Raw genomic sequence first — 20997 nt, forward strand, 5'->3', positions numbered from 1 at the left:
CTTGGGTTCCCAGGTGGAATGAGTGTCTGACTTCCTAGTGACCGGTTTCAGTGGTAGCCGTGTTAGTCTGTATCAGCAAAAAAAAACGAGGAGTCCTTGTGGCATCTTAGAGACCAACACATTTATTTGCGCATGAGCATGTGTGAATCTGTCTCCATGTTGCATACCACCTGCACGGGGCAGGATCTTCTCAGGAGATTGGGGAGAGACATGGCAGGGGGGTCGCAGACCAGGGTTGAGGTTCACTGCTGGATCTGTGTGATGACGTGTATCCCCCGCCACTCTGCTCTGATACTCTTTGTAAACCAGCGGTAAAACAAACGCTAGCACATTTAAAGTCAGGACAGCCTCTCTTCTTTCCGCTAATTGAAGGCTGTTCTTTTCAGGCACTTCGCTGTGTCCTTACGCTAAGCACAATGTTGCTGAAGAGAAGCCGAATAAATGTAAATTCAGGGTAATAAATGGATTCAGCAGATGGAAGTGTCAGACTTGCTTCAAAGTGAAGACAGGTGGGAAATGGGGTAGGAGAGTTGCTGATTTCCATCATTTTTCCCAAGATTGCAGTCTAATTTTTTGAAAATCTATTGTTTTGAAGTCTATTGTGAAGGTAGCCAGATGTTCTGGTGATGGGGCATCTCGGAACAATCACTGTGATACCAGTGAGAGCGAAGATAACCCGGATGCAATTCCTCACCTGGGTAGCCTGTTGGTAATGGAAGTCTTTTGGTCCTGTCTGTCTGCCTAGTAACATGGGGTGCTCTCTGGACAATGCTGTTGGGGATTTCAGGACCGGCTGTAATTAGCTAGGCTTGGTGGAGTCAAGCATTTGCAAGATGTGCGTTAGTCTCAGGCAGGCAGCCATCTGTGGGCAGTTTGTGAGTGGTGAGCGTGGGCTCATTTCCCTCCCACTCTAGAACGGGTTCGTGCGTGCTACCTGTTGCAAGGAGGAGAGGCCATCCAGTGATGGTGTGATGAGGGCAATGATTGAGCCTTCTGGGCCCAATCCTGCCGTCACTGATTGCAGGATCCGGCTCCTCAGAACTACGGTGCAAACTGAGGAAAGGGATGTGTTCAGCAGAGACCTGGAAACCATGATTTGATGTGGAAATCTGTTTTATTCCACTTGGCTTGGAAAATGGTGGTGTTGATTTTTCCTGTTCTCCCGGTCAGAGCAGCAGAGGCTGACAGTGCCTGGATACCTGTAATAGCATCACAATCGCTGGCACAAGCGGGCGGCCTGCAATCACACACATACTATACACAAGTGGTTTTAAGTCATTTTATCCTGAAGAGAAGTGATTTAACATAACAGTTACTCTGCATTCTTCATGAAATATGCATTAAGCAATTACAGCTGAAAGGAAGAGGTATAGGGCAGGCATACTTTCTGCAGGCGATGTGCGCCAGCAGCTGCGACGATGTGTAATGTATTATTAAATACCTTGATTATTAGGAGGGGACCGTGCCTATTATTAGGGTCTGTCTAGGCAATAGTATTTAATAATCCTCTAGATCAGAAATTGCTTTTTGTTATGCTAATGAACAGTGTTAGCATAGGTATGAATGGTGTTCTGTATTATTTGAAAGCTTTGGTGCATTAATTAGGCAAGTCACCCGCTGGGAGGGCTGTGTATTTATGGCTTGCTCCTTCAGCTTGTTTGATCAAAGAAGCAGAAAATGACCTAAGCGCTCTGCTCTTTTGGAGAAACGGGGCTGCTGTTTCTGGCTTCTTTAGCATTGCTGTAAACTGATGGTGGTGTTACAGTGATCTTAACAGAAGCTACATTTCTGTGGGTTTGTAATCAAGGGAAGAACCAGCTGCAGAAATCTGACCTTGCCCTCCAGTGAGGGTCTCTGGTATGTAGGGTGGTACTGGAGAAATCCACAATTATACCGCAATTGGTCTCCTTCCGAACAAAAGATTGGCAGCGAGTGCCAGTCAGAAGTAAATCTCTCCAAAGCATCAGCTGCTTTCTGACCAGTTCTGATGCCGTGGCCAGTGGCACAGCTCACCTCTGCTGCCGTCTGCCTGGTAGCCCTCTCCCAGCCTTCTGTCCCGTTCCCCAGCCAGCTGGTCCAGGCCTGGTCTGACCGGCTGGGCTGTAGTTGGCAGGAAATATAACAATCATGAAAAATCAGCAGAGGGGTCGCGATGTTCGGCTGTAGCAGGATTGTCCAAGCCTTAGGGTCATGTTCTCTAGTTCCTGGCGCGAGTGGCCCACGCCCCTCCAGCTGGGCTGGGGGATGTTGGCAGGAGCAGATCGGGGTGGGGGGTGCATGCCCGTATGCACCCTGGCCAGAACCAATGACCCCAAAGCAGATGTGGTCCTTCATTGACAGTTGTCTTTGGGGTCAGGCTGGGCCTTACGCACCAGTGCAGCGAGGGGCTGCTTGGGGGCCTGCTCTTGTTCATGAACAGTCCTCCCTCCCTTCGCACAGTGACACCGGAGCAGGAGGAAAAGCGGTTCATTGCCGGACTGTCCACCTGCCAGGCTGTCAGCCGGGGGGCAGCCTGGGCTCTGGACCCCACTGTGCTGCGCTGAGGCCCCGCTCAGGAGGCCTGGAAGTGGAAGCAGCAAGGGACGTTGTCAATCTGAGTCCTGTATTCCCTGACCCCTGTGTCTGTTGCATGGCCACTTGGCCAACACCCGGTCAGGTGTGCTAGGCCCAGCCCTCCTCCAGAGCCACCCTGTCACGTACACACACAGGCTGGGGCCTGTCTCCTCCTCCCTCGCCTCAAACCCACAGCTGCTGCCTCTCCCCAATGCCCAGAGTTCACACGCATCCAGGGTCTCCCCATCTCCCACCGACTCTCTAGGGACATAGGACAAGATCTCCTGGGTCGTCAGGTCCAATCGCTGCTATCGCAGGCAGCCCCTCCTATAATCCCCACAACAAACGTATCCAGCTCTACCTCAAAGCTAGGCAGGTCGTCTGCCCCTCACCGTTCCAGAGCTTCGCCGCTCTGGTGGTTAGGCACCTTCTTTTCATTTCCAGCTTGGATTTACTGCTGGCCGGTTCGTGCCCCCTCTGCCATGGCAGGCCCCTTCTCCGCTCCACTCTGAGGGGTGCTCTGACCACATCCGTTCCTCTTTGAAGCCCTCCATTAGCTCACTACCTCACCCAGTCTTTGTTCTGGCGTTCAAGGCTTTCCCAGCTCTGCTCCTGCCACAGTATCCAATGGCATAACCGCCATCTCCAGTCTGCCGGGGACACCGGCCCCAGCCCCTCGACCTGCAGGGGTCCCCACGCTCTGCCCCCTGTGCAGCGTCGCCCACCCTGAATGGAGCTGCAGGGCCTTTGCCCTCCCGTCGCTGGGTGCGGTGCCGCTGAGGGGAGCGTGCAGGTTCCGCTTTAATGGAGGCCAGTGCTGCTAATTAGCAATCTGGCAGCCAGCTCCATTGAGCTGCTTGGTTCCTTACGCTCCCCTTGTGACTTTCTGGGCCCTGGGCTGAACTGGCTTGGGCAGGCCCGTGCTGCTGGAGCAGGGCACGGGGGAGAGCATGTGCGCACTGGAGGACAGGCTGTGGTGGGCGGAGCAGGCTCCGTCACACCGAATGCGTGGCTGGGTGCTTGGAGCTGGACAGTGAATTGCCCCCGGAGATCTGACCCAGCCAGCTTGTCCAGAGCAGCCTCAGCATCTCGCAGCTCTGGGGCTCTCCGAAAGGGCCTGGCTTTGTTTCACCAGTCGCCGCATTGGGTCGGTTATAACGACAGTGTTCATTCGCGGGGAAATGCCAAGAAAATGGGAGGGGAGGACAGCGCTTCCCCGCTGCTCCCTCTCCCGTGGGGTGGGTGTGGCGAGATCGCCGCCTCTTTATCTGCCTTATCCCCTGTGCATCGCTGTGTGGTGTAGTGCTGGGTGTGAGCTCTGGGTGTGCTGGGCAGGGCGTGGAGGGGAAAGGAGTCTGGCTGTTAGGCCGCTCCTTTGCTCTGAGCGACTGTTCAGGACACTCGTTCGGTGTGTCCCCATCGACTCATGCAGGCACCAAGGGACTGGATAAACAGTCCAGCCACGTCGCTGCAAGCCAGAGGCCCGCTGCAGACACCAGCACGCTGGGAAAGAGAACGGCTGTTGGCTGTCTGAGGAGCGCTCTGCTAACCCCCAAATGTCCCCCAGAAGCGTCCCAGCCTGGGGGTTTGAAAATGCGGTAACGTGCTAGTGCAGAAGCGAATTGTCTTGTGAATGCGGGGGGGCTGGTTGCTTTGAGGACACTAACTGTTCTCCGGTGACTTCATAGTATTTAGCATTTGGCTGGGAACATGAAGAATGTTAACTCCTCTTTCTTCCTTAATATTGTTAAAAGTAGCACATGACTCCACCCTTATTGCCTGAGCAATAGACCTGAAGACATTTAACAGCCTGCTCTCCAGTTCGGGCCAGATTCTTTAAATTCATATGCACCTATTTCTCTGATCCTGCTAATTTAATGGCAGACTCATAAGCCATTTACCAGCAAAGCTGAATAAGCTGAAGGGAAGGGGACAATATATCTCCTCTAAGAACGTATTTAGAAATGTCACCCTTGGCTTGCAGGAAATCATTTAGAGAACAATTAAGTTTCAAAAGAGAATCATTCCTGTAAAAAAATCGAAATCGAAATCAAGATTTTTAAGCTTGCAAAGCTGTAATTACAGGGCCTGTGGTGATTTCTGCTCAGCAGAGAAGGGTCATTTGCCTCAACAAATCTGGAAAACCTGAGCTTTCGTCTCTTCCCTAGGAGATGTTGTTTCAAGCACATGGAAGGAGGGAGCTTTTCCAAACATCTTTTTCACAGAAGGGTGATGGGTGGTGGTTGTTTTTTTTGTTTTTTTTTTTGCTAAAAATTAAATGTTGATCTTATTCATAAAGTAATGCTGCATCCTAGTGGAAATGGCGGTGGAAAGATGGCCCTAAGGAAGCAGTGCTAGCCACGCTACAACTTGTTGCCTTTTGCACCATGTCCAGCAGCCAGTGCCTGTTGTTTTTGTGTCGTCCCTGCGCCCCGACTTCCACTCCCCGCAGGGATCCAAGCTACGCTGAGTGGGCGTGTGCAGTGCTTTGGTCCCAGTACTGGAGCCCTGCGTGCTGGGTGGTGAGGCCTGTGTCCCTGCACCGCCCAGCAGCAAAGGAGAACAGAGCCCTGTGGTGCCCAGGGGTGACGTCTTCAGGTTTTCTGGCCCTAGCGCTGCAGTTCTGCTCCACACCCATGGGTGGGGTGTGGGTTGGAGGCTGCTCTTGATGCTTAGTAGCTCGAGCAGTTGCCATGTAACTGATTTGCCTCTTGCACGGACAGCCTACGAGTCATTGCGTTTGCCTGTCGTTTGATGCCTGTGGAAATGAGGGACGCTGCTCGTTACATACCGCCACTGTATCCTGTGCCGTTAGACAGCCCCTGCCCTTCTGGGACAATGCGCCAAGCGGACCAATGCCAGGGCAGCTCTGAGACGTGCCCCCCTCGCTATTGGCCAGAAGGGGCGTTGCAGTTCGATTCCTCCCCCACCCCTACTGTGCCCATCCCCTTGGGAAGGGGGAATTAAGGCTAATCGATACAGCTGGGCACCCGAGCAGGGAGCCAGGGCCAGAAAACGCTTTATACGGCACCTTCAGAGCAAATCCCTGCAGTCCTTGGGCTCGCTCAGGGCCGGGTGCCGAGATGGCTTTGGGCAGGAGCATGGGGGCACGCGAGAAGCCGCCTTCCCTTGCACCGCTGCCATGTGGGCATCTCACCAGCTCGCCGGCCCCTCCCAGGAGCCAGCAGTGAAGAGAGGGCCGGGAGAGGCAGGGCCCCATCCTGGCTGGCACACAAGTGGGGGTCCTGTTCCCATCCCCCGACCATGCCCAAGGAGCTGCACTGGCAGGATTCTGGCTCCTTGTTCTGCCCCCATCGCCACAGTCGCTGCCGGAGACAGTCACCTGGTGGGGCAGGGCGGCCCCACACCACCCCCTGTGCAGGGCTGTGGCCAGAAAGCCCTGATCCAGCCTGTAACACGCTTCTGTCCTTGTCAAGGCCCAGGGAAAGGCGGGGCCCTGCTGTGCTGGGAGGGTTCGGCTGGGCTCGGGAGAAGAGGGGCTTGCTCCATCTGCAGAAGTCCCTCTGCGGGTCCTCTGAGGGTTGGACTCCGCGGGGCTTGGGGCCCTTGGCACAGGAATCCAGCCACCTGCTGATTCAAAGGATGTTGCTGAGCCCCTCTCGGAAGGGGGTTTGCACAGGTGCCTGTTACCTGCTGGTGGGAGTGGGGGCTGCCTGGGGTTAGGAGCCGGAAAGCTGCAGCCCGACTCCTCTGCAGCACATGAGACCCCCAGGCCACCCTGGGAGAGTTCAGTGACCTCCTCAGTCCTCTTGCAGGGGCTGACAGAGCAGGGCCTCGCGTTCATTTAAAAGACTGAAATGTGTTTTATCTCCGGGCCAGGGCCCTTGGCTTTTCCCGGCCCGAGTCCCTAGTTAGCTACAGCAGGGAGCTGGCGATGCTTAGCTGTCCTGGAAGGGGCCACCAGCTGTTCTCAGGCTGCCCCGCCCCAGTGCAGCTTTGGACCGGACCGGACCAATGCCTTGCTGGGATCCCGGGGGAAGGAAAAGGCTGAAACCCCAGAAGTTTCTGGGAATGAAGGCTCAAAGCCACTGAAAGGGCCCGTTATCTCTGGGGCCTGCGGGGCACTGCTCCATGCGGGCTAGCGTCAGCACAGAGCCAGGGCTCCCCATTGGCATGGACCGGCTGCCTGTGCTGATACAGGGAAGACCTCACACGCTGCTCTGAGTTTTTGGCACAAGACCGGTGTGAACGTTCTGTGCTGCTGGACCGTCTCACTGTTCTTACGTAGCAGTGGCATGTTGCTGGCAAAGAGGAGCTGCTTTTTGATGCTGACCATTTAACTGTGTCCGGGTGGGGAGGGAGGGGTGTGCAGGTACTAACACCCTCTCCTTTGCTTCCTTCACAGGAGCAGTCAAGGTTTTATGCACATGAAACTGACAAAAACCAAAGAGAAATACATCCTGGGTCAGAACAGCCCCCCGTTTGACAGCGTTCCAGAAGTCATCCACTACTATACCACCAAAAAACTGCCCATCAAGGGCGCAGAACACTTGTCCCTGCTTTACCCTGTAGCTGTCCGGACCCTATAACACACCAATCTCACTCCTTCCTGTGGATGGGAGGTGACGGGCAAGCGACGAAGCAGGAATTAATGCTGCATCGATGACCAGAACTCGGAAACTCGAGGTTGAAATGGAGATGTCCTGCCTTTCATTTCTGGTGTGCGCTGGCTGGCTGAAACCTGTTAGCCAGTCCTGTGTGTATGGTACTCTTGCACTACTGTGTTTCTATTTCCATGTGATGAGACCAGAGAACCTTCCTGGGGGATGTTTCTGTGAATGAAAAAATGTTTCCAAATTCAAAGAACTGCCATCAAGGGTAAATAAAGCCAACATCTTCCTTCAGTCAGGAAACTCCAAGGATATTTGTTCTTTCACTCTCCTGACTTGATACCTGTGTATGATCAAATAATCTTCCACCGGTGACATGCTGTCCTTAACCGACACTGAAATGGATGCAGATTCTTTCAGGGCTCAAGGAGAAATTGGCTCATGAGCGGCTTAACGTGCGAGTCCTTGCAGCGCTGCTCACTCACCCCATGTTAGTGTCTCTCTTCATGCACAGTTTGTCAGGATGATCCAAACACAGAAGTCTTTTGTCTCGCACAGTGTGACTAGGCGATCTTAATGAGTAATTTTACAATAGCAAAATGTGTTTGATTATTTATGAATAGGGTATGTAATTAAAATAGTGGTTTAATATATATATTTTTATCATTTTTTGGTACATTAATAAATCTCTGAGGGTTACTGAGTTCATTTTGCAAGTGTCATTCCTAGATCAAGGCAGGCAGTTGGTTCTCAGAGTCCGCTGTGCCAGTGCAGCGGGCGCTGATGTCAGCAGTGGCAGTACGTCATCTGAATGTGACAACATGCTGGGTTTCAGACCTTAAAAGGCAGTCAGAGGCCACGCTTCTTGTGCTTATTTGATCTGGGCAAATAACAGTCCCACTGGGGCAACTGACCAGCCGCATCCAACATCCTTTCCACCTCGGGCATGGAAGAGCATGTGATGGATGGGTTTCCAGCTCTCCAAGAGGGACGTACAGTGTGTAGGAAAATGTGGCTCTGGCACAGTGTGTTACGGGGAATTCTTGAAACTTGCATGTGAAGAGCCTGGTGCCCCTGCATATGAAACTACTACGGTCACTGGCATTTCCTCCCCCAAGAGTTTAGGGCCAGAAGCGACCACCAGATCATCCCGTCTGAGTTCCTGCACGTCACAGGCCACCGACATCACCCAGCACCTGCACACTAAACCCAGAGATGGAAATGAGAGCAGGGTCTTGCAGCCCCCCAGAAATGAAACTATCACGTGCTGCAGGCACAGAGCAGGAGGGACCAAGAGGCACCAGTTCCTGAGGCCTCTGTAATGGCGGGGAAATGATTAAGTGAGAGACCCAAACAAGCCTGGCAAGTGACCCCCACCCACATACTGCAGAGGAAGGTGAAACCACCCCAAGGTCACAGCCAATCTGACCTGGGGGAAATTCCCATCCGAGCCCCCACATGGCAATCAGTTAGACCCTGAGCATGTGGGCAAGAACCAGCCAGCTGAGCTCCTGAGAGAGAGACTGCTCGATGCCACCTCCAAGCCTGGTCCACCCCACCCAATGTCCCGTCTCCAGCCAGGGCCATCAGTGATGCTTCAGAGGAAGGAGATCCAAAAACCTCTCCCTGGCCCGAATACACTGTAGGGGCAGGAATCCCTTCCTGACCGCTGCAGATAGCCAGCTGAAGCCCTGAAGCATGAGCATGAAGGGTGAGCCCAAGGGCTGTTGAGCCCTGATCTCTGCCCTCACAAGCAACTCTGTCATACCCCATCTGTGTGTAGCTGTATCTCATTACTGTCAGCTGGAGAAGCTGTACTACCTCCACGGTGCAAACGCAGCGGCCTCCCCAACTCAAGAGATGGCTGGCACGCTCTTTGTACGCCTGCTGAATAGGATAACTGACAAACTGTGTTTGCACGTGAATGCTGGAACTGCTGAAATCCAGTAGCCAGGTAGTCCTGATCCTGATCTGTCATCACCTTGCTGTCTAGAACACACTGTATTTATACGTCAGTGACTGGAGCAGAGATTTGGTTACTTGCAGTTTACAGACTTTACAGACTGCAATAAGGCTGTGAAAATCTGTTATTTAATTCACCTCTCTCTCCAACTCTCTCCCTCTCATACATGCTTGGAAATAAGTGCTGATTGAGAAGTGTAATGGAATAATCATTACTCTAATGCCTGTAAAATACTGCTTCATTGTACTGTATAATGTGAAAAGAACCTCCAGGATGTTCCATAATGATGTTTCCAGATTGCTAGTAAGCATTTCGCTGCCTGGTGGTGTTTTTTTTAACCCTATCTGTTCCAGGTGTGAATAGAGAATTCCAGCATTAGTTAGAACAAGTTTTGTGAGCTGGTTGTTAATACCAAGGAGAGCTCTGTGTGATACCGTGGTCAGCTCGTGAACGCTGCGGCTGAATCCGCATTGTGGGAGCGTGGCTGTGGTTTCCTTACCCTTGAAGTGGGGGTTGTGTGATGGTCTTTACAAATGGCTGAACTTCCCCTGCAGGTCCCTTGTTTCACTGCTCCTCAGTGACTCCCCCAGGACGCAGGCAGGCACTGGTATCCCAAATATTACTTCTCAGATATGGGGACGTGGGGGCCACTTTCGGTTTAACATTGGGGCAGGTGGGGGTGGAGAGAGATTGTGACTTGGGCTATGTGGGTCCCAGTGCATAGAAATAAGGACACTTCCTTCCTCGCTGGAGCAGGCCAGAGGCGAATTCCTAACTCCCCTCCCTGTTCCTCCAGAGCAAGGAGGTGGGGCAGCTTACATACCATGCCTGGCTCGGGGCTGCCCCAAGGCATAACCTTAGCCTAGCCTTCCCTGGCGATCCAGACGTCCAACCTGCCCTTTTCCCTGTTTCGCATGTTCAGGTGCGTTTTGTCTCTCCACGGGTTTCAGTGGAATAATCAGTTTAGATCCCCACATCTTCACCACGATGAAGTGCAAAGAACAGGGAGAGCCTAGCCAGGCTTTTATGAGCTGGCGGGTGGAGGGGGAGGAATTGTCAAGTAGGGTTTTGTACAAGGGCCGCATCCAAATGCCATTGACGTCGGTGCGAGTGATTTCCATGAACTGCGGATCGGGCCCAGCGTGATGAATGCAGTCAGATCAAACCTCTACAGCCATGTGTATAGCACGTAATACAACTCGGAGAAACACACTGAGGCCTGGGCTACCTTAGAAAATTAGGTCGGTTTAGCGACGTCAGTCGGGGTGTGAATAATCCACCCCCAGAGCGGCCTGGCTAGGTTGACCAAGTCCCCATGGGAGCAGTGCTAGGTTGACCTAGCTGCCAGCTCCCAGAGAGGTGGGTCACCTACACTGCTGGCAGAGCCCTTCCCCTTGGCATAGGGATTGCTGCACTGAAGTGCTCCTGGAGCATCTTGGTGTGGCCAAGCCCTGAGTTTGGGAAAGGAAATCGTCTCTCCAACCAATGTTTTCTAACGGGGGGGTGGGGGGGGGAGGAGACTTTTGGGGGAAAAAAAATTGCTCAGTAACTGCAGCATAAATAAAACCAGGAGTTTGTTTGCACTGTAATGTTGTCTTTGTTTATTTAAGTGATTGTATGATATTTTTCCAGTTTAAAAAAAAAAAACCCTTTGTAACGTACAGTGAAAATGTGGTCTGTTGCAGTTTGTGATATTGCTTATGGCTGAGAGAACAAGTAGCAATCATGCCTGTAAAGCCCATTAAAAGTTTATTTTAAAAAATTAGAAACCTCTCCCTTTTCTTCCTCTAATTGTGGAGATTTCCTCTCTGTCAGCATGTATTGAGCTTTTCATGAACAGCTAACAATTGAAGCTATTATTCTCTTGGAAAGCAACTTGCATTCAGGTTTCTTAGGTTTTGTACGGCTGGCATGTCAGCAGCATGCAGTGAAAATAATTATTATGCCATATTCTATTTAGTCCACATTCTGCCCGGCATCTCAGCCCTATTCAATAGTCTGCCTTGCCAGCTACCTTCAGTTGCTTCATTTCCCCCAGAAATCCCCCCCCTCCCGCAGAGGGTACAGCACAAGGTCTAGGGTAGTGGTGCCCAAACTGTTCATGGTGCCCTCCCCCACCCCCTTCTCAGTAATGGAATCTGCCTGGGTGCCCCCCACCTCCCCCCATTACTGCACCGTTGGCTCAGCAGAGGAGCTTGGGCTGATGGCGGAGCTGGGGAGGAGGAGCTGGGGCTAGAAGCGGAGAGGGAATGAGGGTGGAGCCGGGGGCAGAGTGGAGCTGCAGCTGGGGTCAAAGCAGGGCTGGTTGGGGTTCCCTCCTTGGCCCCCATGGGGCTGGCCCAGACCCTGCCACACGCCCCTCCAACATTCCTCTGTGCCCCCCCTCCCCGCAGGGTGCACCCCACAGTTTGGGGACCACAGTCTAGGGCATCATTTTAATGCCACAAGGCACCACTGTGTACGGGTAAGGAGCCCCGTGCCCTGCAAGCGTGTGTTTGGCTGGGAGACTCTTCCCTGTGTTACTGCCCTTGGGCACTGTTACTCTCCGCTGCATAAAGCAGTAGGGTAAAGGTGGCTGAACTCCGGACCGTTGTGGTGCAGCTAGCGTGGAGGCGATGGTTGTGTTTGTAGAACTTGGACGCTGCTGCTGCTGCTGAAGGATTTTTCTACATTGTGCAGCATTTGCCCTAGTTTGCAGCGTATTAAAATGAAAATCAGGGATTATCAAACGCCTCTGGGGCGAAAGGGTAGATGGGCTTATTCTTCTGGGAGGAACCAAAAGCAGAATCAAGTGCCGAAGCAGACCCCTGCTGGGTATTAATATGAAGAAAAGAAACTGCACTGAATTCAGCCCATTCATATTCCTACCTGTTTGTCGTCGTTATTCTTCATTTCAGTCTGAACTCCGGCAGGTCCTTGCCATCTGGTGGCTAGCAGGACTTTCCGTGTTACGTGAGGTGGTGCTTTCCCTGTGGCTCCGCCCAGCCATGCCAAGAACCTGCATACCCATGGCCCCTTTGCTGAAATCAATCTCAGAAAGTGCAGGTTCTGAATGGGCAGAGTTGGTGCCCAACTTTCCAGCGATGGTTTGTGTCTTCAGCTGCCCAATCTAGACCACAAATGGCTGCTTTCAGAGGTGCTGAGCGCACCTGCTCCCGACGACAGTGGTTGGGGCTGCGGGAGCTTGGCAGTGCTTTAAAATGGGCCCCCCAGAATAAGAGAGCCGTTCCGAAACTAGGCTTCCGCACCCCGACTTCTCTATCCCATCAGAATAAGGGGCAAGGCTTATGGCAGGGCTGGGCGAGGAACCTGCAGGCCCTCGGGGGCGAACTGAGAGATTCCCACTGCCTTGGGGACTGGTCCAATGGCCACCCCATTGACTTCCCTGGGGTTGGATCAGACGCCCACTGCTGGGCAAAGGGAGTGCACAGTGGGTGCTGTGTGACGGTCACTGCATGCAGGCACAAACAGTGGCTCTAGTGGGGGAGAATCAGGTCCTCACCTTCAGTGCTGCCCCGGCGCCTTTCTTGAGCCCCGATGTCGCTGCCCAGGACGCGGCCCCACCAAGCTAGACGCAGATCTTAGCGGTTCTTAATGCAGGCTGCCATTTACCCACTGCAGCTTCCTGTTCACGCAGGGGAGCCCACCTTGAAAATAGGCTCAAAGTGAAATGGCCCATCCTGGCTGTCTGCACCACCTGAACTGGAGTTAATGCAGAGAGGAGAACACATGGGCCCCTTAGAGATTGTAACTTAGCACGTTCTAAATCAAATCCTGGACATGAGGCTTGATGATGGGGTAAACTGATGGCAGTATTACAGTCTGTGGGAGTTCTGCCATTGACTTCAGTGGGGGCAGGATTTCACCCATTATTGACACTAATTAACATGTCACACCTTCACTTTTTAAAATTCACTTTTTTCCTAGAGGTGAATACGCTGTCGGGAGCCTGGTCTGGGGCTGGGAATTGCTCCTTGTAGGGGAGTGGTCTGGATAGAGGCTACAAACAGAGGCCACCATTGGCTGGTTGAAGCACACAGTCGTGCGGGTTAAGCCATTCTTCACACTCCCCGCATTCTCTCTTGCACAGGGGTGTAAATCAGGAGGAGGGACTTGGCTGCGATGAGAGGGAGAGAAGGAACAGCCTGTCAAGTGCCCCCCAAGCTGGCTACCCGGTGCCACCAGCTCCCAGCCCCTTGGCATGTGACTAACCCCTGGGTCGGGGGGTTCCATTACCTCACCACCCTGGCTCCACCGGGGGTTACTGGCGCCCCAGATCGTGCCTGACTGGGCTCTGGTGTGTGTGCCTGTCTTTGCTTTCTCCGCATGGCGATTGCGCCCTTCTGCTTTGGCCATGGGGCTGCCCCTGCTCAGTGACAGGCGGGCCCTGCACTGCAGATCAGCCCAGCAATGGCCATCTGGGCTGGAGCTGGAGGAAGCGCATGGTCCTTTGGCCACTGGTGACTGGCAGACACGCTGCGGGTTTGTCAGCTGGCGTCCTGGCAGGGGATCCTCCTCCCGGTCCAGGGCTAGCGCAAGGGCTGGGGATTCGGAGCATGACGCCTCTCCTCCGGGTGACAGGTATAACATGCACCCCAAGCTGCTCCAGGGCCGCCCAGGGGCGGGGGGGGGGGCAAGAGGGGCAATTTGTCCCAGGCCCTGCAGGGGCCCCCACGAGAATATAGTATTCTATAGTATTGCAACTTTTTCTTACGGAAGGGGCCCCCGAAATTGCTTTGCCCCAGGCCCCCTGAATCCTTTGGGCAGCCCTGAGCTGCTCCCCGGGGGCTAGGAAGGTGCAGCTCCCCCAATCAGCACTTCAGAGATTCAAGGCCAACCGGGACCACAGTGATCATGCACTGTCTGTAACTGACCCAGAGACCTCATGTAACGAGGGATGGCTGACTGTTATTTGGGGAGCAGGAGGTGGGAACCTTTTCAGAACTATTAAGAGTTTTGTTTTCGTTCAAAGTTGTTCACTCCCACTCCCCCGCCAGCTTGCTTTTTTGTTTTCCACTAGAAAAGTGCGATTTTTAACCCATTCTTTTTCTCTATTGGTGAGCTGTGTGTGGGGAAGGAAGAAGGCTTTTTTAGTAAGGATGAAAGAGAGGACAGTAAAAAATTGGAGAGAGAGTGCGAATTCTCCTATTTAAACAATGAAACATTTTGAGTTTATTAGAAATTCTTTCCTGCTAATTATTTAAAAAAAAATACAAACTTTCATTTTGGATTAAACTTTTTTTTGACCAAAAATCCACCTTTAAATCCAGCCTGAATTGGAGCCAGCCTAGCTCTGTCGGTCCCTCCCAGGCCAATACAGCCATGGAGCTCACGCTGTCCCGCTCAGTTTGTATTTTAAAGGACACGCACTTGTCATTGGGAACCTACGTTGTACCAGCGTTGCCTCTACTGCACCAACCTGCAGGGAGGTAACCCCCTCATGAGGTGCTGGCGTGGGCTGTGGAAAAGGATGAGGGGTTAGCAGTGAAAGCTGTCTGAATCCCAAAGGCTCAGGTATCTCCTGATGTGGGGAAACCCGGGGGAGCCCCAGAACTGGGGAAAGGCAAAAGTGCCTGAAAACCATCAGCCCCATGCTGCACGGTGTGGGCACAGCACAGACCTTTCTTGCCCCTGTGGAGCGGGGCCCTGCAGTCTAGCGGGCGCCTCCCCTAGCAGATAAGCCGTGGAGTGGGCCTGCCACAGCTGCAGAGAAGGGGAGAGGTCCGGGTAGTAATATGTGATGAGCGTGAGCAACGTTTGTTTCAACTGCCCTTTGCAGGCTGATTCACCCTGGAAATGGCTGTGAAATCTACCCTGCGCTGGAGATCTCTAGCACCCGCGCTCTGTGAGCCCTGCGGCTGGTACACCCAGAGCTGGCGCTCTCTCTGCTCTGAGTGGGGGGGAACACCTCTGCTTGGGGAACCTGCTTTTCAGCTGGGAGCCTTCCCAAAGCACGTGAAACGTGAGCACGCAGGGCTGGACACTGGCTAGAAGGAAAGCAGGTCCTGGGGGGTTGGCTGACGGGGGGCTGGAGCTGCTGTCTATTGAAAGTGAATGTTTGCAATGAGTTTGTGTGGGGGGAAGATGAAAGAGCAAAGGAGAACACAGGTCTCATTTGGACTGGAGCTGGGGGCAGATTTGTAAGAGGGAAGGGAAGTAGCCAGTGGAAGAACCATCATTTGAACTCGATTGGTTCTTTCTTTCTAAGGGATCAGCTGTAGCACAACCAGACATTCTGGGCCGGATGCAGGAATCCCTGGGTGAGATTCTTGGCCTGTGTTATACAGGAGGTCAGACAGATGATCACAATGGTCCCTTCTGGCCTTAAAGTCTATTAAAACAACTGACCAACCACCACATTTTATTAAGGCCTATTCTGCCCACGGAGTGGTACTCCAGTCACTGAAGGTTGGATTCTATACCAGTTGAGCCAGACCAGTACCCCTTGGGGCATGGAAGCTTTGATTGGTTTAAAGGAGGTTAGTTTGGTTTAACTTACCTCCAAACTCACAGGCACAAGCTAAACTGCTATGACCACCCTTAAACCAACTGGGATCCACACACCAAAGATGCACCTGTTTGCCTGGGTTCAGTTGGACTCGTTTCGACAAAGCCTTTGCGTTCTAGTTACCAAGAGGAAGACAGATTATTTCAAGGTCCTGGTCTTTGTACATATAACCCCAGATTTTCAGATGCTGGCTGCTGTGTCTGCATACCCAAATCAGTCCCTGGGTGTGTCTACACCCGGGGCTCTTCCTTAGGCTTTTTAGGGTGACCAGACAGCAAATGTGAAAAATTGGGACAGGGAGTGGGGGATAATAGGAGCCTATATAAGAAAAAGCCCCCAAAATCGGAACTGTCCCTATAAAATCGGGACATCTGGTCACCGTATGGCTTTTAATACAGCCCCAAAACACAGGGTTAAACGCTGCTAGCTTTCCGATTAGCTCAGCCCATCAGGATAGGTGGAGGCCCTCCAGGGTCTTCACAAAATGGGGTCAGAGTCACATGAAATATACACAGGTGGCGGAAGGGGCCAATTTCATAGCTGTCCTACGTAGACACAGTGCTACTGCGTGCACTGGAGTGGGCCAGCCTTACCCCACTGGTGACGGGGTCCCAGCACCTGCTTTCCTGCTGCCCTCGCAACGTTCAATCAGATGTGCTGCTTTATCTTCCGCCAGATTTAGAGAACTTCCCCCCCCACCACCCCTGGAATGTTCTCCTTGATTCACCCCGAGAGACCCAGTGCAGGGCTGTAATGAATGTTCCCATAAACTAGTAATAGTCATGAGGTGAAATTGTATTTCCTGTGTTTCATCTGTACTTGTTTCACTTACAACAGGGGTTCTCAACCTTTTTCTTTCTGACCCTCCCATGCTATAAAAACTCCACACCCCACCTGTGCCACAGCAACTGTTTTCCTGCAGAGGCAGTAGATTAAAAGCCAGGGCGGGCGTTAGGGGGAAGCAAGTAGGACAATTGCCCGGGACCCCACACCACAGGGGGCCCACAGACCTAAGTTGCTTGGGCTTCAGCTTTCTGCCCTTGGCCGCAGTGAGTCTAACGCCAGCCCTGCTGTCTGGTGTTTTCTGGCAGATCCCCTGAAACCTGCTCGCCACCCCCCAGGGGGCCCGGGCCCCTCCTTGAGAACCACTGATTTACAGCATCTGCAGTCAGCTGGGGAGATTGGAAATGAAACTTACTCACTGCAATGTCTATTTCCTTGTTCCGAGGAATCATGTCTAAATTCCCTGGATGGGGTGTGGCTTGGGATCCGTTCGGTCACCTTCCCCTGAACACAAGAAATGGGAGGCACATATGCCCCCTGGGAGTTAGGTGCCCCCCATACCTTGGAGAATCTGGGCCATCACACTTCAGTTCTCCTATAGCCCCATCTGCTCCCCTGCCCATGTCACGCTCAGGGTTTCAGGATGCTCCCTGGAGGGCTGTGTTCAGGAACAGCTGTCAGCCCCCAGGGTGGTTACTCCATAAACAGGGTGTGAATGCAGCGCTGCTCTCCCTGGCACGGGCCTCAGCCCAGCGCCTTTCCAGGTTGTGCTGATGTGCCTCGCCACTCATGGGTTGGAAGTTCATCCACTTGCTGAGGGGGTTGGACGGTGATTTTGCCTGTACTGACTTTTACTCCAGGACGGATTTCTCAACCCCAGCGTTATTAGTTACTGACGCAAAAGGTAAGGGTCAAATTTCTCCTGGGATACGCTCGGGCAGCCCTAGCGGGTAGAACTCCTAGGTGGGCAGGAACTAGGACGGGAGCATTTGTCAGCTGTTCCTGTCACAGGGAAACCGCCAGCCAGAATCCCAAGCCACGCACCCTGGTGGACAACAGCTGACACCCGCACCCAAAGCATTCCCAACAATGACTCATTGGCATAGGAGTTATTAAAGCCTCTGCTGCTGTTCTGTCCAGGAACAAGTCCATGCCGCTCTGCCAGGGTCTCCTGCCCTCCCGTGGAGCTTGCTGTGGCGTTTTCTGCCAACTCTTTTAAGGACAGCGCCCAGGGGCCTGTCTGGGGATGGGCACGTCGCTTACACTAACTCGCTGTCTAGTCCACGCCCAAAGGGCCCAGGACTGAGCAGCCATGGTGCCGATCTCCCCAGGGGGAGCTGAAGGGAGCCGGGGGCGCTCCCTGTCCCCCCAAGGTCTCTGTGCTTGCACCCCAAGTTGTGGTAGGCTCAGGGGGGTCTCACAATGAGTGCTGCAGTTCCCATGCTCTGTCTCGGGCTGCAGGTACCACCCCCAAGTGATGTCTGTGTCTGGGTGCTTTCACGGAAGCATGCCTGACGGGGGAGAGACGGCAGCTGCTCTCAGGGTCTCAGACATTTCAAGCTCCCCGCTCCGGCCCCCGCCTCGCTGTGCCTCTCCCCACTGTGAGGGCAGTTGATCCGGCACCGGTTTTCACTCAGCTAACGCCACTGAGCCCGGTGGAGACAGTCCAGATTTACACCAGCATTGGTGAGATCCGCGGCAGGTCTGGCCAGTCCGGGGTAGTCACAGCCAGCGCAGCTGCAGGGGCCACTCCCTGCGTGGGCAGACACAGCCAGGGCTGCCCAGAGGATTCAGGAGCGGAAGACCCACCTGCGTAGGTCTTTGGGCACTTCGGCGGCGGGTCCCGGGTGCCGCCGAAGACCCAGAGCGGAAGAAGCTCCGGGGGCCCGGGCCCTGTAAGAGTTTTCTAGGGCCCCCAGAGCGAGTGAAGGACCCCGCTCCAGGGGCCCTGAAAAACTCTCATGGGGGCCCCTGTGGGGCCCGGGGCAAATTGCCCCATGTGCCCCCCCGGGCAGCCCTGGACACAGCTTCAGGATCAGAAGCTAGACAACCCGAGCAGCCGTTCCCCCACCTCCTCCAAACAGCCGAGCCATTTCCCTGCCCTCAGACACCCAAGCGCCACGGGGGTCCAGCCTGAGAGCTACCCAAGTGATTTGGGCACCCAATTCCCACTTCAGTTCCATGGGAACTGGGCTTCCAAATCCCCTGGGATGCCTTGAGACCCTTGGCTCTGCCCCAGGCCTCCCCCCACTGCTGTGTGATCTGGGTAGGGTGACCAGATGTCCCGGTTTTATAGGGACAGTCCTGATTTTTGAGTCTTTTTCTTATATAGGCTCCTATTACCCCCTGTCCTCATTTTTCACATTTGCTGTCTGGTCACCCTAGATCTGGGTGAGGAGCCGCGCGTGGCCCAGCCCTGTGCGTGGCTGTTGAGCGTTGGCTCCTAAGAGAACAGCCAGCGGTGAGCAGGAGGGTGTGGGGGCAGCAGACATGCCCCCGAGTTCAGCCAGAACCGCTCCTGGGGAGGGGAGAGCAGGGGTCAGCTGCCATTGGAGGTGCCGCGCCAGCAATGGTGGGCCATTGCTGCCACCAAGTGGGGGAATTCCAGATCACAGTGAAGGGTCTCTGCAGCCCGACGCTGAGGCCAGACTGGGCACAGAAATCCCAGCTATTTGCTTTTCCTCTGCCCTGGCCTGAAGCTGTGTGCTAAATCCAACCCCCCAAGCTACCAGGTGCCACTTATCCCACATACAGATGCCAGCGTGGAGGGTTTAGGAGCAGTCCTATGCCAGGAAGTCGAAGGCAAATGGCCTTTGCCAAGCGAGGGCTGTCTGATAGTGAAACGCACCACCCCATCCCCAAGCTGGAGTTCTTGGCCTTGAAATGGGCCATCGCTGAGAAGTGTTGTGACTGCTTTGTATGGGGCTAGGTTTCCAGTGTGGACAGACAACAATCCCCTGACTTACCTGTTGACAAGTGCTGAGCTGAATGCTACACGGCAGAGATGGGTGGCCGCCTTGGTGAGCTATGAATTCAGCATTCAGTACCGATCAGGGAGAAGCAATGTAGGCACGGATGCATTGCCCCGGCGTCTGCAGCCATCGGAAATTGCTGAGAGTCCGACAGAGGGACTGAGAGCTATTTGCAGTGGAAGTTATCAAGAATCAGAGGCCCGTGAGAGTCTTCATAGTTGTGTGGCAGAAACTCTGAGCCTGCCCCCGGACAGCGTGCTACCTATCTCAGTGAGCTAGATTGTGTTGGACCAATCTCCGTTGCCCATGCTCAATGCTGCTGACTGGCAAAAAGCCCAACTGCAAGATACTGACCTTCGTGGCACACGACTTGCAGAAAGAGAGGGGCGATTAGTCTGTCTACCCCCGAGGGCAGACTGCTGTTGGGGGAATGAAGCAAACTAAAACCGATACTGCACCGGATCACAGTAGATCCTTTACAAAATCAACAAACACAACTAGTGCTACCAAAAGAGCGCAGAGCCCTGGCCACGAGGGCCCTGCATGATGACTTTGGACATTTGGGAACGGAGAGAACCCTGGAACTTATTCATAGTAGGTTCTCCTGGCCCCGGGTGGCCAACGATGTATGCAAGAAATGCGAGACATGCGCTCGGTGTGTTCACAGGAAAACTCTGCCCACTAGAGCTGCATATCTGAAGAGTATCGCCTGCAGCAAACCTCTGGAGCTGCTGTGCATTGACTTCTTGTCTTTAGAAGTGGACAGGAGGAATGTTGGGAACATTTTACTGACCATTTTACACGGTATGCACAGGCATATCCCACATGTGACCAGAGGGCTGCCACTTTTGCTCGTAGGGGCGGCTCTAGCTTTTTTGCCACCCCAAGCACAGCAGGCAGGCTGCCTTTGGCGGCTTGCCTACAGGAGGTCCCTGGTCCTGCAGCTTCGGCGGCACGCCTACGGGAGGTCTGCCGGTCCCGCAGCTTCGGCGTACCTGCCGCCAAATTGCCGCCCTCGCTTGGAGTGCTGGTGCCTGGAGCCGCCGCTGGTTGCTCGAGTGTTGTGGGAGAAAACCTATTGGGGCTAATTCCACAACTGCCTCCCAGCCAGCCCGGCAAGAGCAGACAGTTCAACCCATGGAAAGGGTGCCTCAGGGAGCAATGCAGTGGAGGTATCTGCCTGTCAGTCTGCATTGGAGTGGGTCTGAAATCAAATCTAAAACCACTAATTAAACTCTGCTCTGCTTAACAGTGGCTGGACATGCCTCAGCAGCCCCGGAAAGGAATCGGCAGGAAGAGGATTGGGTTTAGCACTGAAGCAGCGCAGATCTGCCCATGGCCAGTACAGCGATTGATTGCACTGAGCTTTCAGCCTAGGCAGGGATTTGTAACATGCAACATGCAAAAGAAAAGGAAAAGTCCATGTGAGCTGAGGAGGAGCACGCGAGGGTCATCACCTCACACCAGGTATGTGGGAGCAGCACAGCCAGGGCTGTCAGTGACACCCGCTCTCAGGACACAAGTCCCGCAGCACCCCGCTGCTCCTGGGACGGGGGGACAAAGCAGGCTGTGCAGATCCACTTCCCAGCATCCGCTGGCAAGCGGGTGGGCAGACCACAGTTCTCCCCTTGGCTGCTCCGGGGCAGC

The 20997-nt window shown here is 53.9% G+C and overlaps 1 protein-coding gene across 1 annotated transcript in view; it reads left to right on the forward strand.

The window, feature by feature from the left end:
* Positions 1-10595, forward strand: part of SHB (SH2 domain containing adaptor protein B) — a 139527-nt gene extending 128932 nt beyond the window's left edge. The window contains 1 exon segment of the mRNA XM_039545616.1: positions 6920-10595. Within this exon segment, the coding sequence (XP_039401550.1) occupies positions 6920-7103 (184 nt within the window). The 3' untranslated portion in view covers positions 7104-10595.
* The last annotated feature ends 10402 nt before the right edge of the window (positions 10596-20997 follow it).

The sequence above is a fragment of the Mauremys reevesii genome, linkage group 6 (genome assembly GCF_016161935.1).
Source record: "Mauremys reevesii isolate NIE-2019 linkage group 6, ASM1616193v1, whole genome shotgun sequence".
Lineage (NCBI taxonomy): Eukaryota > Metazoa > Chordata > Testudines > Geoemydidae > Mauremys > Mauremys reevesii.